General features: G+C 38.7%; 1 protein-coding gene across 4 annotated transcripts in view; it reads right to left on the reverse strand.

The window, feature by feature from the left end:
* The window catches only part of LOC135218291 (integrin alpha-PS2-like), a 620,750-nt gene that overhangs the window by 74,520 nt on the left and 527,130 nt on the right, over positions 1–19,100 (reverse strand). For 3 of the 4 annotated variants that reach the window (XM_064254506.1, XM_064254503.1, XM_064254505.1), the window contains exons 7-8: positions 2,973–2,999; positions 1,118–1,293 (exon numbers count right to left, since the gene is read on the reverse strand). In XM_064254506.1, the coding sequence (XP_064110576.1) occupies positions 1,118–1,293; positions 2,973–2,999 (203 nt within the window). The remainder of the gene's footprint in view (positions 1–1,117; positions 1,294–2,972; positions 3,000–19,100) is intronic. The other variant, XM_064254504.1, reaches the window with a different exon arrangement.

Here is a 19,100-nt window from a genome sequence, read left to right on the forward strand (position 1 = left end):
CCTAAATCCAGCAGCAGGTACACAGCAGCTCTTTAGGCACACCGGGTTACTTCAAGGGCCTCAGCAGGACGTAACTTCAGAAGCACGATCATAAAATTTATGGCCTTGCGTATTGCCTTCCAGGCTCCAGTCATCTCGTTGTGCCGGCTCAAATTGAATTCATTTCTCATACAAAATGATAAACTTTCTATCCAAATATTTTCTCTGTGAAAATTTAACGGTAGGTTCCAATGCGAGTGTTTTGATATATATCATAAAAGTATGAGAGACATCTTACTTCATTCGATGGAAAAACAAACCAAAAGTCTTCGCCAAAGGAATCAAAGTTAACACAACGTGAAATTCCGAAAGTGGACCTTGGGTCATGACAGTAAGCTGAAAAACTCCTGAGGATTAGGAATGTTAATCAAAGAACAAACATGAATTAAAACGAAGTTTGGCGCCTGAGTGATAAAAAGAAATGACGGGAAAATATACTACAGCATCATATGAAAAAGACGCACAATACATTGGTCCCTTGCAACATTTAGATACAATTAAAAAATGTATTTAAAATAATACGTATAGATTAACTTCTACAGCAAAGTAGTCCGTTTGCGGTCTGCAAATGACATGCACAGTCATTCACTGCAGTGTCTGTCTGAAAATGTAAAAGAAGAATTAAAAAGAACTTAAAAGTATACTGATTAAGAATGGGAAAATATAATGCTAAGTATACTGAATAAGAATTGGAAAATATAATGCTATATATATATTATAAGTACACATGCCAATACGGACACACACACACACACACACAGACACCCAAAACGAATGTCCCTTACCTTTGTAGATGAAAACTTCCGGTCGGTTAAGTCTAATTGTTTGAAGGTTAACCTGCCCTCAAATGAGTCATTTATTTTTGACCACTGTATTTGCCACCAGTTCTACCCGGCATTTTTTTCGACATGAGCACCTGACTGCACACAAAATTCTAGTAAAGTTAAAATCCAGTACCAATTCTTTCATGAGCGAAGACTAACTAGATCAAGTCAAAAAACTCGTTAGAGATCTTCCAAACCACAATGATCAAACACAGATGGGCAAACCGACTCAATCTAATGCGTATCCTTCTCACCTTTCCTGTGTAATTGAGGCCTTTGGGCACGCCCAGTGCCACGTCCTGTTGCCCATCGCCAGTGAAATCCCCCACAGCCAGTGAATACCCGAGATACTGGTCATCCTCAGTGGCAGGACCTTCGCGCGTCATCTTGTAATCGTTTCGCTCGGGTAGGGACAACGAGTGCACTTGGCCTACAGGGAGGGAACACGACCCATACGGGCCAAGGACGGGAAGAGAAGAAGAAAAAAGCCGTTAAGACACATTCTACAGCTGTTGAATGGGGTTACAGTTCTTTCTCGACATTTTATACCAAAACCTCTGAAGTTGACATTTACAGAAGACTGAGACGCAAGCAAATGTTTACTATACTAACATTAAAATCAGTGCAACGAAAAAGAAGCAAATAAAAATGAATACGGAATCAAATTTCTGTAACAAAAATAAGACAAAATAAAAAAAAAACTTTGTTTATTCTTTATGAGGTCAAATAACGTAAAATAACATAAAATATGTTAGGGGTTGGTAACCTCACTCCAGTTAACCATTTTAGTATGTGTTCTTAACTACGTCAGTACTTGCTTGTAACAAAATAAGACAGACCAGATGAAGACATTAGACAATACATACACTTTTTGTTACTCTACTACATGACTTACTATGTGTTCATTTAATCAAATGCAACTATGATCAGTACCAATAGTATAGAATGTATGAAGACCATATTAATGTAGGAGTTCCACACCTGTATCATAATTTACTACAAATCAGAGCACGAACAACGTGACATTCAAATGTGAGCATTTAGTTCCCTCTCAATATTAATTCTTACAAAATGCTCGCCGAACATCTTTCGACACTCTGCTGTGTTGGTGTCAGGACATCAATAAAATCTAGCATTAATTAATGGTTACCTGGAAATATAATGAACCCCTTCCGAAGGTCTGTAAATCAACAAATATGTTATACTGAAAACTTAGGGTACCTGAAAAAATGAAGATAAAAAAGACAACCGGACTAAGTCATGGGAGGAGGAAGAGGAGGAGGCAGAATGAGAGAACTGGAATTTGTTTTTACATTATATCTAGAACGTTTTCCCTGACCCTCCTTCCATACTGTCGTCCTTCACAATGGGAAAGCAGAAGCAGTGCAGAGAGCGCCAAATTAGGCTTTGATACTTCAACACTTGATTCAGAGAAGGTGGCAACAGAAAATCAAGTGAACGTTTAAATGTTCTTCCAATAATGAAAGTCTTCTTATGTATAACAGTTTGGCTGCAGTGCAAGAAGACTGGCAGGCAGGCAGACAGACAGACAAAGAAAGAAAGAAAGAGAAGGAGAGAAGTACCACCAATGCATCTGGACTGTTAATAGACTGATAGTAAGGCCATTCATGATGTGCACTGGCGATGCATAGATGGTCCGTCACTCTCGCATGGAAACTGCCTAATTCCACATCGTTATAAATTTGGAAGAAATGAGAGATGAAAAGAATCTCTTTTTCATTTGAGACTTGACAGCACAACAAAAATCTGAAGTGGTGTTATCATGATATGGGACAAAGGTTCACATTTAAACCAGAATATGAAATGAAAAATATATATTCAAAAGACGCTGTTTTTGGTCCATTTTCATATGAGAAGACGATTGCCCAATTATCTGAACATTATTTCGTACAATATGCAGTCAAAGTAAAACGTTTCCTCATTGTGGAGCAATATAGACGGTTTCCAAAAATGAGCAAAAACGAAAAAAATAATAATAATATGACAGGTAACGATGAAGGCAGTGTCTGATGTGCTGGTGTAGTTAATGCGAAAAAATCTTATTGAATATTTGAAGGTGTGAACCTCCTCTCTGGAGGGTCACATTACCTGTGAGGGATGTCATCCAGCCTTGTCCTGAAACAGGAAGTTCTCATATTCATACAGGTTACGACAATAATCTTCTTACATTACTTACAATTATGACATGAATAATAAGTGCATATAATAAACTTACACAAACCTTCCTCCAGGATCAAATATATAACGCTCGAGTATTTTTGAAATCATGAAGTGGTGCTTACATCTAATGAGCTACAATCTTATACCCCTATACTATGGGCCACGTGAAACTATAGTACATTAACGAGAAAATTGTCGCCCGTGCTTGACCAAAAGATTTGAACGGTATCATATTTTGATTTATTATCAAAAATCATTTCTCACCATTTATTATTTTTTGAAATCTATCAGGGAGAAAGGAAAGAGCGCACGCGCGCGCAGAGAAGAGAGAGAGAGAGAGAGAGAGAGAGAGAGGAGAGACGGATGGTCCAACAGACGAGCTAGTTCGCTTGGGGTCAACGTCACGTTCGGCTCTTTTTGCTACCTCGTAAATATGGCAGGCAGCAGGTCATAAAGTACGCAGTCCTATTCACTGCACTTGCTTATGGCACAGACTCCAGCTACAGGGCCGTGAATTATGGCTTCGCGCCATGAATTGTGCATATTCAAAGCTCCTTTACCTAGACAGTGGAAGGTCAGTCCGTGTCAAACACAAAGAACCTTCGAGGTTAAGCCTAAATGTCGAGGCATCATGAAAAAGGGTTACACAAAAAGAAAAGCAACCCACATCAAAAGAAAGATGAGCAAAAACTCTCAAGCTTCTTTAAACCTTCAAACAACCTGGGCACTGCACACATTTTACAGCCAACATTTCTCATACAAAATGTAGCAGAAAAATACAGATTTATACAAGAAATAGCTATTCGAAAATAACGATAAACGTGTGCATTTCTGTTTACATTACATTCCTCAGAATCTATACTATCTTAAAGTTTAAAACCCTCGAACGAGACCTAATGACTAAGGCATCTGAAAAGCTCTCATCCTACACCCGACACCTCTGACACCTACAAATCTCTTACCCACTCAATACGCGACGACTTCAATGAACTTAAATGTAGTTGGAAGAAAGTAAACAAACCACTACAGATGTGGTATAAAGAACCCTTCCATCATTAAGAGGTTTATTCAGTATGATAATAGCTTTCTTCTCTGTCAATGCAACTGGGATCTGAATGTGCTCTTCCCGGCACTGTAAGTATATAATGCTGATGTATAAGTTCCGTTCTGTGTAAACGTTACCTTCACCCTAACATCAACAGCCGGAAGTTTATATACCTAAGAATAACTAACCTGGGCACAGAGAGAGAGAGAGAGAGAGAGAGAGAGAGAGAGAGAGAGAGAGAGAGAGAGAGAGAGAGAGAGAGAGAGAGAGAGAGAGAAATATCTTTCAATACGACCACTTAGGTAAAATATTTGAAGTTTCTCCTTTCACTATGGATATATCATTTCAGAAATATATTTCAACACTACACTAGCATCATTCACTGACTCTGATGCATGATAAAATCTAACGCAAAACAAGATGCTTTCGGTCAGTTTGAAAAAAAAATCTTTTAAAAGTTAAAAATACACTTAAAAAATGATCAAAGGTCGGAAATGCCAACAACATTCCATATGGCGATTATACAAGAAACTGGTCTCGTTATACAAAGTATCTTACTTTTTTCTTTCTTCAAATTCCAGCTGAAACCCCTGAAAGACAGAGTCAAAAGAAAGAAACCGAAGAGGGCTCCAAAGGGGAATCAAGCAGCAGAGTAAGAGCCAAGTCATAGGAAAAGGTGGTCAATGATTGAAGACGACGGAACAGAAAATAAATCCCATACATCTGACATTCAAGAGATGTCAGCAGAGAGCAGGGATGAATTTATTCTTTGCTTCAATATTGAGAGATCAGAAGATTACACAACCGCACAAAGCCAACTATTCCACATTTTAGCTGTATCTAAGATAAAACTCCAAATAAACTGAGTAGTATTAATCATAATGCTAGGAAATGACGCATTATTTGCAGCAGCAACCTACCTACTGTTGCGAGCAAAAACCGCTAGATCAAGTAAAGAAGAGTGCATTTAGAGCTGGCAAAATAAACTTGACTGATGACATAACTCTGTCCAAGAATTTGAGACGGGAGTCGGACCGGAAGACCACACTGGAGAACAGTGCTCCAAACAAGGAAGAAGAAAAGTTAGAAGACTTACATATCAAAGCTCAATCCTGGAACATTCCAAAACATTTTCGCAAGATACCGACGAAACAGAGAAAGCAATATTACATACATGCTTCTCAAAGGTCAATTTCTTATCAAAATTTACATCTAAAATCTTTAAAAAACGTCACTGACATTTAGAAACGTACCATTTACATGGAAATCAAGATGCAAAGACAAAAGGATAAAATCATGAGGTCTGGATGCGTGGTCTTTTTCTTAGCAGACCAGTTATGCACAAGCAGTAGGAGGCAGTAGTGGAATTTTGTTAGCTCCATTTCTTTCTGGTGTTGCATTATTTTGTCCATAATTCACTTAGTTTGCCTTCTGCCAGTTGGCTTTCTAATCTCTCAAACTTCTACTTTACCTGGTGGCTAGCTCCAAATAGCATCAGGTCAGGTCTCGTATTTATCTTCTATTTGGCTCTCAAGCCTTTGTCATAAGGGTTTCTGCAGATATGCAAATGTTTCTTGATTCCTTTAAATGGTGTCTTTGATATGACTGATGCAACAATTACTTTGTGATGACCGGATCTGGTAGGCAAAATTCACCACAGTAGTTTCCAGTTACCAAAAGGCTTGGAGTAGAAATAACGCCAGATGGAATAAATGTAAACCCCCACTAATCTTGCTCCCAAAGGCTTGGTCGTTCTGCGGCCCTCCGGTAGATGATTCAGGTAGGCACGTGTTACTTTTCTCTTATTTAGAAGTGTTATGCCACTTTAACCGTTTGATGTTAAATTCACTATAAGCCTTGGGAATAACTTACATACATCCAAGGAGGGTCTCAAGAGACAATCAAGCTGACATCTACTCTTGTACGTTTATATATGTATATGTATATGTATATATATAAATAGATAGATAGATAGATAGATATATGAGACCTGTGAATATAATCCTGAAATCAAAAGTAAACATTTACTTTGGAGTTTTGAAAATAAATAGAATGCTACCAAGTTTCCATTTCACCACCAGATGAGGGAAAGCAGCTGCAAAGCCCAAAAGCAGATCAAGTCTTTAGAGGACACAACGTTTCACGACTTGCAATCTCTCCGGAGTTCATTCGGAAAAACTCTGCGATGGAACTGATCGCAAACTAAGGAGAAACTATCAACCAAGCATTTACCAGCGCCACAAAACAACGGAAGACAAAAGCGAGAACACAACAAAACCAACAAGAGAAAAAATTAGCTCCGGAGCCTCTCATATCAGTCATATCTTCACGAGAAGAGAAGTTGGAATTCATTTTAGTTACTGCCTGCACGATGTTACTCAAGTCATTGAAATGCAAAAAAGAAATAAAAATAAAAATAAATAAATAAAGAAAGAAAGAAAAAGTAATCACATGCACTTTTAAAAAGACGGTAAATTACCTATTAGGTGAGAATTACTAAAACCTGAGAGAGAGAGAGAGAGAGAGAGAGAGAGAGAGAGAGAGAGAGAGAGAGAGAGAGAGAGAGAGTAGGGGTTACTGTAACGGTAGATTGGATTGTACCGAAGAGGAGTCTATTTCGATTAGAGGCGAACAATCCTCCTGGAGCGGGACGGGGGAGGGGGAGGAGGATTGCCGGGGCATCGTTTTATTGCCGTATATACTATATGACCCATTTCCAGTCTGTCCAAGGGGGTGGAGGGAGGGTTTACCAACAGGTAAAATATGGAGGTATGCAAAGTGAAAGCCAACGAACGCAAAGTTAATGGAAAAGTCAAGGAACGGCGAAGTAATTGCCCCGCCGTAGATTAACACAGATGGAGTGCGTTAGTCACATCACCGTGGTGTTAGAGAAACTGGCCACGCAACCAAAAAAAGATGAATATTGCGCTGAGGGGAAGAAGGAATCAACAGAAGGGACGAATGATACAACGAACCTGACATATCTCAGTATAGCGTTTGTCTTCTTTAGGAGGCGAGAAAAACATCGTTACAAAGAATGAACTCTAGTTCCAGTAGAGAGTTAACAGGATGCTTCTCATGAGGGGACATCAGTGGAAAAATGATTGCGGGCAACATATAACGGAGCTACATCAAGAAAAAAGAAAAAAAAAAGATTGACGGTGGAAAATGCGAGAGGAGAAACTACCCCGATAATTTGGTTTTCCGCAAACTGACGCCGGCACGGAGATGACCGCCATCAGGTCTTGTCCTGATAGCGATCTCTCGGACAACCTGACGAACATACTTAATCGATGAAGACAGGTCATTCGGATGCTGGGGAACCCAAATGCACCAACCCAACTGACGACAAAAACTCCCCCCAAGAGAAAACAAAACAGCATCGACATTCCCCCTAGATTCTGAAGTCAGGAAATAAACAAAAAGGTTATAATTACTCCGAACAATAGCTTTGACATGTGCACAACAAACGCGGCAAAACTTTCCCAAAATATATTATGTGGCATATTCAAACACACGCACACGCGAGATGTGTGTGTGTGTGAGAGAGAGAGAGAGAGAGAGAGAGAGAGAGAGAGAGAGAGAGAGAGAGAGAGAGATATTTATATTAGTCATCAATTTTCGCTCTTTTTCATTAACATCATTGCTGTGAGTGTGATTATTACTAAGATTTGCTCTAAATGATGAACTTCTTATTGTTAGAAACGAGCACGAATTCAATTTTACTATTATAATCGAACATTGAATTACCATTATATTCGAACATAATTTCAGGAATCGTGAAGTTCCTATTCTAGTTACCGTAAATAGATGGCATATGCTCGTGAAATATATATTAATAATACACACACACACACACACACACACACATATATATATATATATATATATATATATATATATATATATATATATGTATATATGTGTATGTATGTAGTATGTATGTATGTATGTTATGTATGTGTGATTGTAATAGGTATGTATGAGCGGCAGTAGACTTATATCCTTCGTGATCAGGTGGGTAACGTGACTTCATTCTGATATACGAATGCAGGTGTGAAATGGCCTGGTGAGAAATAAAAGGGCCAAACACATAAATCTAAAGGTGTTGAGATACTCTGCATCTACAGGTAACGCGAACGTCGCCCCTGAAACAAAGGAAGAACGCAGTTCTTTTAACAGGCAGAAGACACGGAGTCTGTACACACTGGTTAAAGCAGAGGACTGACCAACTCTTCATTTTCATTCCCCCTGCCTCAACAGTCAGAAAGGGAAGAAAGGCAATATCAAGAAATGTCCAAGAGACCAGGTCACACATTCCCGGAGTTCTTTCAGCATTTAGGTTTATACTTAAAAGCTCATTTAAGAGGAAGAAAACCTTTGATCAGAATGACAGTCAGCTTAAAAGGTCACAGTAATTCACAGGGTCAGTACAGGAGGCATAAAGATACAGGAATAGCAATCCACGTAATGAAAAATATTGTACAAATACACTAAGCAGTTTTGCTAAGAATAATAAATTCATACTGCCATTACACACCAGCTATTTACTACTTACTAATAAAACCTTCGTTGAACAGAGTTTTTCCATCACATCCACTGAATATCTGGTGAGTGCATATTATACTTCACGACAGGGAAATGTGGAATTGCACTGGGCAAGAGACACAAAACTGTTGGAAATTTCTACTGGCTCAGTCAAGCTGCTACTAGCATTGGAATCACCAGAGCCAGGGACAACGCGTCACAAGCTACGCACGAATTCAATACAACAAGAAAAATCATCTAGGAGATATATCATCATTCAACACGTTGACAGGAACACGAAAGTCTACGGGCAGCTCATGAGAGGAGTCAACAAAATCCCACAGAAAACGATTCAAGGTCAAGAAAGCTGCTGACATAACTGCAACACATAAATGCCAGCTGAAGAGCATACCAAGGTCATTTGGCAAAGGAAAGGAATAAAGGCAAGAAATAAACCTGGATGACAAGTACCTGTGCAAGACTAAGCATCCTGACAAAGGTCGGGAGGTCACTTAAGTTTTCCTAGGTGATAAGTGACCAAGCATGCTAATGAAAGAAATAATAAAGAAAACGGAAAAGAAAGGGAAGCTATCTCGGAATTGATGCTAAAATCTGAAAAGCTCCATGTCTTTCAAGAGCGCGAAAACAATCACTTAATTTGCATAAACGGATTACCTTGAAATCTGCAGACGAGTTCACTCTGTTAGGGCCTTCAAAACCTTTATTTTCAGCTTAAATACAGATCTAAAGTATTTAAAGCTGATGACCGGAATTTCAAAAAGCAATGCACTATTACTGTGGGTTAATCAAGGATGTGTTTTCACTATTGTATTTATTGGGATTAGTTGTTGTAATTAATTTATATTATTTTTCCACTCTAAAAAAATGTTATTTCAAAATAAATAAAATTTTTCGACAGAATTCATGATATTAGGAACTGCAAAGGACCAAATTCCCTAACAGAAGATGTATATATGCTCAGGCCACCAGCGAGTGCCGCCACATGGCCGCCATCTTAGATTTTATGCCGATATTCTAAATGGCATTATCTTTACAGCAAGTGAAGCAATGACCACCATATTGTTCCGGTGGAGCCCTAAGGCTTATACTACACTTGAAATGTTTATCTCAGGATTGGATTGGTCAGGTGAATTAGCGACCATCTTGGCTAAGTTTTTAAACCTTTCAACATTACTTCCTCAGGAACTGCTTAACGAATCAGCCTCAAATCTAGCTGATATCTTCACTCTGCTGGGTTTTCTAAATCTTTATATTGAATGTCAAATGGGATCCAGATGGAGGCACAGCTGTTAATGAGGTTTTAAAGATGCAGAAATATTTCTCAGTCTGCATTTCCCTTGACTCTGACAATGCTAAAGGTGCAACACTATCTTTACCAATGACCACTTGAATAGGACCACATTCGAGTCGGCCTTGAGAACCTTAGGCTACTGTCAGTACTTTTGGAAGGTGCAGCTCTCGGAAACTAATGCACTGGAAGTTTAGATTGTTCTCAGGATGAAACAGGATTATGCGCGACTTCCGGCAATAATTGTAATGTCACCATCTCGATTTCTTGCTCCGAGGTTTTCATGTCAGAAACAAGTCTTGTTCGCCTGGCCGGTTGGTATTTCTGTTGCCAAAAATGTGTCATGTGGACCGACAGTGAAAATTCATATGGGGAAAGTAAAACTGCAATTAATTTGCCGTGAAAAAATGAAAAAGGAAAGAAGAAAATAACAAATATTTAAAAACAAAGGTAAATCAATCAATGGATATCAATCGAAACAAATAACAATTCGAGTAGCATGACAGTCTTCTTCAGAACTGAGTGCAAACGGCATCAGCAGCACTGACCGGACATGAGCCAGCAATGGAGGGAAGGAACCAACCCAAGCAACACGCTTTGTGGTTCCACAGGCTCTCCATTTTCTGACTCCACAACCTCTTGACAACGAGTCAAAAGGTCGTTAAAGTAAAAGTCTTGAGCTGTAGTATTATCAGGCAGGTCTTCTTTCTCGAAACAGCCGAAACACCACTAAGATTCCGAAGTGAAAGAGTAGCAACTATGCTATGCTACAACAGCACAATAAAGACGACAAGCGCAAAGTAAAAGAAAAGAGAGAGAGAGAAAAAAAAATAGTTCCTTAAAACTTGAGAGACGATACGGAAGCAATGATGATGACTGGCAGGCGCTGTCTACAAGAGCGTCAGATGAAAACAAAACTGCCCCCAAGTAAACATGGCTAAAACAGAGCGACTTCAATTGGATCGACTGAGGGAAGGAAATTTAGATCTCCCAATATTTCAGAGGTACCTAATCTCTAGCATGAGGTGAGCCCTCGAGCTATCATGTATCATTCATCGGATACATTGCTCTTTTGAAGTCTGAATTTTAAACATGAATATCATAGACTTATAGAAAATCACAAATGCAAAAGTCACATTACTCCAGTAAACAAAAATCTGTGATAGTTCACACGCGAGAGCCTTTTGTTATGGAGAAGCCAAAACGCTTTTATGTCTTTGGCAACACAATCAAAGAAATTTCACATAACAAAAACCCCCAGAAATTCACATACTTCGAAGCAAAACAAAACCTAAAGGAGCTCTTAAGAAGTCACAAAAATACTCAACATTTCGTCACGAGAGGCGGAGGAAAGTTATTCCAACTTAAGGGATACCTACACTTAAGTGATGACCCCTGCAAAAATGTTATATTCATACCTCAGGATATTAATGGCCTTTCAATATAAAACAGCAAGGTTCACCGACGTTCACCATTAGAAATAAAACATTATTATATATATATATATATAATATATATATATAATAGTATATTAATTTCTACTGGTCACTTCCCACCAGATTCATTTGGAAATCTTAATAATCGCGATGCCTTCTTTAATTCCTGATTTCTTCACACTTAGGAAACGCTTGTCACTACGAGGTCCTGGTCACTAGTAAGCCTAGATCCAAATGAAAATGCTTGGTCGAGTCATAATAGGCTTAGTACTGACAAGTGCACTTAAGTGTGAAATATCGAAAAGTTAAGAGAGCATTGCGGTTATTCAAAATTACACACGCACACACACACACAAACAGAATACACACACCACACACTACACATACACACACACACACACACACACACACACATATATATATATATATTATATATATATATATATATATATATATATATATATATATATGGATTAGACACTAATATTTGTTGTTAATTTTTCATGTCACCTTTCCCAACCCCTTCCCATCAGGGCTGAACTTGGACTTAAAGGGCATTGGGAGTTTCACTATTCATCTCAGCAACCTCGAAAACTATGAACTGGACACTAATATCAGTATTCTGCAGTTTTTCCATTTTCCCCTTCCCAAACCCCACCCCTTTTGCTGTCAGTGATGTCTTAACCCCACAGTGTTCATTCCCAAATGGTAAGTAGTGTGTCTACCAAGCCTGGTTGAAATTGCTCAATGCATTTCAAAGTATATGTGGAACACACGCACACATACATACATTCATTTATGTATGAATATAAACAGATAGATTATAGATATCAGGATCAAGAAGTACTACCATACTGGGGATCTCATCTCCTTGAAAGCCATTTCAATTCTAGGGGCGATTTATTTGAATATGGAAAGGAGCCCATTCCACAGACAAACGTGAAGGTGTGAAATTGATTTCTAATTGAAAATCATCATGACACCGCACACATTACTTTTAAAAGATTAAAAGCAATACCTAATGCAAAGAGGGAATCATGGCCCATCTGCAGCCTCACAGACTCACCTAAATGTTTTCATTCACGCACATGCACACTCCCATCGTCAACATGGTTACACACTTGAAAACTGCACTGTCACTTCCACGAACATAATTCACCCACATAAATTAATGATTGTATCCGCACATACATTTGCAACAGCCAACAACACAATAGGTTAGGCACCCCGTTCCATGAGAGAGAGAGAGAGAGAGAGAGAGAGAGAGAGAGAGAGAGAGAGAGAGAGAGAGAGAGAGAGAGAGAGGTTTTACACCTCAAAGAAAGAAAAATTATTGGCAAGCACAAACTCAGTGTAATCTTATTTGTTGATGACTGATCCTTGTAAACGTTTAAAAATCTTCAAAAGTTATCTTTAAGGTGAAACTATTACAGATGTCAGAGTGTGATTCACAAGTATGAAATTACTAGTATTCTCGTTCTTCTAACTTGACCATCGCTACAGTTATTAATACGCAATTTTACCTATCATCAAAACAAGGAAGAAAACAGTTGAGAAATTGAGAGATGCATGGAAATGAATCGGCTGAAATTGAAGGAGGATAACTTATGAATGCATGTTTCACTGTATGAAAATGGGTGATCTTATGACTCGAGACAATCTCGAGCGTCAGTCTCCGAGGCACTGCAATTACTGTGTCAAATTCGACAAACGATTTGGTAGTTAAACTAGACAGTAATCTGTCTTTGGGCGATCTAATCAATAGTGATGAACTGGAAGGATTTCACCTGAGAAACCTATCATTTTTCAAGGAAATACTGAGATGAGTTTACCATATATACATTGTGTTAGATTTTTGTATGTCTGTCTACTATGGCGTACTTAATCACTAGCTGAAGAAAATGCAAACCACAATGAGTAGAAATGCAAGATTAATGATAGGTCTACCGACATATGAAACAAAAACACCAGTACTCATAAAACATTTTGTACTGGATACCCAAGGCGAGAATCTAATGCAATAAATGTCTCACCATTTCAAACGATTATTTATGGAGAGCTATGACACACAAACGACATGCTGGAAGACTTTCAACCGAGAACAACTCTATAACACTGGGGCATATTGATAAGCTATATAAGATGGAGGAACCTATATACAATTTGCAAACAAGCCTTACAGTCTTGGAAATCGAGGTTCATCACGTAACAATACGTTCATATTTAATAGACTAAAAATATTCCTATTTAGCGAATGGCCCGAGAACGAAAAAGCAAATAAAACAAGAGTGAAAAACAAATAAATTTGTCACTGAGGATATACGCAAAACTCCTGTAAAATGCGTCTACTCGGTGACTGATAAGGGACGGCCACCTCCCTCAGTGGACTTCATCCTAATTTCAACTGGCCATTATTATTCAGAAAAGGCTAGAATAATTCGTATTCTTCATTAAAAACTGAGATATTCTTAAAGTAAAAGCAATGCTCATCCATATTACATTTTCAAGAGATTAGCCTAAGGAAGTTGTGTATCGTGAAGGTTCCAGAGATGTAATCTGATCACCAACACAAAGTACTGAACTGTTCTAAAGGTGGAATCCCCTGTAAAAGTAGCATCAGCCACTTCTGCAGCAGCAGCAAGAATGTAATCGTTACTATCATTAAATCCCGTGGCATTTCATCCTCACCTTGTTTATTCAGGGACCGCTGAGTGAGGGGGGCGCGTCCTCGCCAATTTACCTCACACGGAATCTCTCACCAACATCACTCAGCACTTACAAACATGTTTACTTGGGAAAATCGTGTAGCCCCTCCTTTCTCTTTCAGCGTCAACGCCTTAGTTTACACACACAACACACACAAAATTTCGTAAACTGAATTGAATTCCTGTGTGCTTTACGTTGACATACAGGTAATGTATCGAAAGACATCTATGTCGCCTGTGTGAATTACTTGTGGTCACTGTGAGGACTGCAAAAGCTTCTCTTGCAAAAGAACCAAATGAACAGGGAAGAAAACAACGAAGGAAATATCTTACTACGCTATGTTTTATATATTATAGTATATAATATTATATATATATATATATATATATATATATGTGTGTGTGTGTGTGTGTATGTATATATATATATATTATATATATATATATATATATATATATATATATATATATATATATATATACGTGTGTGCCGATTTGTACATATGAGTCGTTTTCTTTGAGACAAAGGGAATTCCAGCGAAAAACAAGACAAGCCAGTAATTGGCCATCGTTTGTCCTTTGCTTGACTCTTACAAAAAAAGGCTCATTGAAGTCGTACATAAGGCTGAGTATGAGCTCATAAAAATCAGTCGCCCGCAATCCGCACAAGTTAAGACATCTGTGCTTCTTTGCCCCTACACCTCGGGACATGGGATCTCTGCCCTTATGTGGCCTTTTTGTTGCGCAATATAAGGTTATATGGTCGTTCTGTCAAAGATCCAGCATTAAAAAACCGGGAACTCTTAACGACTAGACACACTGCTCAGATTCATGTTCTCATTCAGCTATAAATAAGCGGGTTGGCGGAGCGTGCATGAGTAGTAGATATTAAACATCCCTTCCAATGGGTGGCGTGCACTGCTGAACAAGAGCACCTTCTGTTCAGGAACAGCTTTGCGCTGTAAGAGCTGCTGAACGAACGCTCAACATTCAGACGGACAGAAGCACGCACACAGCTAAATCTTGCGAAATAAAACACACGTTCATTTTTCATTCCATCTCTCAGACAGGTAGTATACCGAACTTTTGGGGGTTAGCGAATTCGATGTCAATTTCAAACAAAATGATCAGGTAGCGTGAGAAAAAAAAATAAATAAAAACGCAGACACACCAAATCACCTCTCACGCAATAACAGAATGGGCAGTCGTTTTCCGTTTTACCTATTTTTTGTTACTTGGGACCACTGATTTTCACGTCTTAACAGGTTAATGAATACGAATATAAAGGTAAAAAGAGCTCTGAACCAGCTTACCATTTAGGGTAATTGTGAAAATAGTGAAGCAGCAAAAGAAACATGATGTAAGTGTTAAGCGCAAATCACTGACGAATTAACAAAGACCAGCAACATGTCATCAGGTAACAGAGACAGACCAACGATCGACGACTGTCACAACGACAGAAAGAAGCAGCTGACGGTCGATATCAGCGCTTCCCTTCGTCATGAGATGAGATCTGCCGTCACTCTCCCTAACCTCGCCTACTGCAATCTGGATAAACAGATCAACATGACAAAATGAAATGATTTGGACGTCGGCAAAACGACAGAATGAAAACAAATCGGACGGACGGTGGCGTTTCCTCTTCACCTCGAAACCTTTCAAAATGACCTCAAGCATTCTATAGGCGAGACAGATCGTCCACCTTTGTTCCAATGGCGACAATATTTCTTAACATAATGGGAACGCATAGAAAAGAAACTACAGCGATGCTCATTCATTCAGACAGAATATCACGGAACTCGGTCAGTTAACCTAATTCATTTGTTCACTCATTCCGTACAGGAATACACGATATTAACGAAAGGAATGAAAGTGTAGATTTAGAGAAATATGTTGACCTAAATTATTCTGTCTAAACGCAACACGTAACATGTATAAGAAAAAAAATTGTATCACAAAACACGAAGGAATCATTGATTCTCTGCAACATTTTGACATCACAACATTTCGATCTCTTTTCTAAATGGAATCAATAAACTGAAGTGCTAGTACGAATGTAAACAAATCCCTTAAAGATGAAACAATATGGAATCTAAAACCCTGAAACCAAAAACCAGAAAAGGAGACTCCAAAATGCGTGTTAAAAGGTGTCTGTGCAGCCCCTTCAGGAATCTTCCTTCTACATAGCCTCTGTTGCTCCGCGCAGCTGGCCTTCTTTCCCTCTTCTCTTCTCTACTTCGTCTTCTCTTCTCTTCTCTTCTCTTCTCTCTTCTGGCTGCCTGCATAAGGAACAAAGGTCAACTTCCTGATCCGTTTCGCGGAATCCTCTCATTCCTTTGAGTCCGTTTATGGATGACTCCATCACCGAGTGGCTCCCTCCATTCTTTGTAAGCAATATTGTTTTCGATACCACAGCCAATCAGTGTCAGACCAAACTTTTCTGATCACCTTTCTTCTTCCTGTCTCATTTCTATCATCTAGCTTCCTGCCTCTTTTCCACGGTTTTCTTCACAGTCCTCCCATTGGGATTGTCCCTAATTGGATTTTTTTCTTTAATTACTTAATGAGCGATAACGACCCAAATATTCATTTTTCTTTCCCTTTGCAACAGCGTTTGCAATAATCATTGCTCTTTCTTTCTTTCTCTGCGCCATATCGCCATTCATCATAAGTTTTCTTCGTTTTAGTGTCAGAACCTTTTCAGTTTCTCAACACACTGTAACATATAATGAAAAATATTGGGTGAGAAGATGGTTTGTATAGTTGCAGGACACTTGATACATTTTGTTTTAATTTGAGATTTATACAAATACAATATATTATATATATGTATAGATATATGTATAGTATGTATATTATATATATATAATAAAATATATATATATAGATATAGATATATATATATATATATAATAAGACATAAATCTATATATATATCTAAACCCAGATCAGAAAAAAAACTCTTCATTGCAGTGTCTAGAGCCGGCATCCTTTTTCTTTCTTGGTTATAGTCAAATGACACAGTACTTTCAGGTGTGTCTAATCATGAGCACGAAGATCCATTTGATTCTCCCAAACTCTTCAAACCCTCTCCAGTAATTATCGCACATCCCATCAAAAGCGTCACTTGCAAAGCATTGAAAAGCGACCCAGCCTTCCGCATGTCTCCGAAGCTGTCGACCCCTTGGGCAAAAAATCCAAATGCCACCCATGCAGCGCCATGAGGGAGTTAGTGGGACGCTATCTGTGTTTTCATTGGCTCTCGCAAACCACCCACCCCCATCCCCCCTCATCCCCTCTCTCTCTTTTTCTCTCTCAAATTTCTAGGCTAAGTGGGGTCATGAGAAACTTCGGTCCAGGTGGAGGCGAGACTATGCGTTCTAAACTGCGTTGGATTGTCGTAAGTGCAAAAATCCTCTTCCGTAGTAACCCCTCTGGCAATTATTTGAACGAGAAGGCTAATGACCTTAATAAGAAGAAAGCAATGCTGAATACTTGAGAAGTCAACATCCGTAACTTTCTCATGACATCTGTTCACACTCCCCTGATGAACACCAGTATGGAAGCCAGTCACTCTTGGATTATCAGGAATCCCGCCAATTCCCTCTACCATGTGGCAACGGCCCACTTGGTATTTCATAATGAAGGCATCCGGGTGATCACATACAAGAGACGCAGCCAAATCTCACAGCTGAAGGATCCATGTGCGACTCCCTAGCAAACGCTACAAGGGAAAGTTACAAGGAGTTACAAGGATTAGGATGTCTCAAAGACTTTTTAGTCCATCCGAGGAAACATCGTGTGCTCACTAATCTCTAGGAGCAGGTTTTAATGTTCATTCACAGTGTCCTAATGATGTTATCTATCTTTCTTTTAAATTCTTCCACACTGTTGCTGTTTACAACTTTTTGTGACAGTCTATTCCATGTGTCAAATATCTTGTATGTAAAGAAGCTCTCACAATGGGATGTGTTGTATCTCTTCAGCTCTAGTTTCCATCTATTATTCTTGTCTGGCTTTCGTTTAACGTAAATAGGTTACTGTCTATTTTTGCTATGCCTTTCAGTATTTTGAATGTTTCTATTAGTTGTTATAACAGCCGTCGTGTGTCTAAGCCATACATGTTCAGGCTCTCTTGTCGTCTTTGGTAACCTATAGGCCTAATAGATGCAATTAACATTGTGGACCTCTTGCTTGTACCCTTTCTAATCTATTTATGTCCTTTCTTAGTGTTGGTGACCAAAACTATACTGCATATTCAAGATGAGGTCTAACTATTGATCGGTAGAGCTACAGCACCGTTCCCGTTTCTGTATTTGAACTGACTCTTTGTGTATACCACTAGTTTCCGTGCCTTCTTTTCAGCTTTTATGCACTGCCTTGTGGATTTTAAGCCCTTGGTAATTATAACTCCAAGGTCCTCTTCATGTTTTGCACTATTTATGTCATTCCCAAGCAGCATTTAGTTGGCATGAGGGTTGTATGTTCCTATTTGTAACACTATACACTTATTCACATTAAAAGGCATTTGCCATCTTTTTTACCACTCTCCTATTTTCTTTAGATCATTTTTTAAACTTTCTACTGTCTCGGGTGTGCTGCACTTACACCTAGTTTGGTGTTGTCTACAAATTTGGCTATCCTGCTAGTTAATCCTACGTCAATGTCATTAATATAAATAAAAAAACAACAGCGGGCCCGAGGACAGAACCCTGAGGAACTCGGCTTGTCACATCTGCCCATTCTGATTCTTTAAAGTTTATTACGACTCTCTGTTTTCTATTAGTTAGCCAATCTTCCATCCAGTCTGCTGTTTCTCCTACAATTCCTAAAGCTCTAATTTAAGAGAGAGAGAGAGAGAGAGAGAGAGAGAGAGAGAGAGAGAGAGAGAGAGAGAGAGAAATATGTTAAATAATAACAACAATGACAAGAATGGATAATGATACTATCAATATAGCGACACTATTTCTACAGAATGTCAAAACACTTTCAGTGTCAATGGTACAACGGCTCGAAATTCAGGAAATTTCAGTT

Source organism: Macrobrachium nipponense, chromosome 9 (assembly GCF_015104395.2).
Source record: "Macrobrachium nipponense isolate FS-2020 chromosome 9, ASM1510439v2, whole genome shotgun sequence".
NCBI classification, from domain to species: domain Eukaryota; kingdom Metazoa; phylum Arthropoda; class Malacostraca; order Decapoda; family Palaemonidae; genus Macrobrachium; species Macrobrachium nipponense.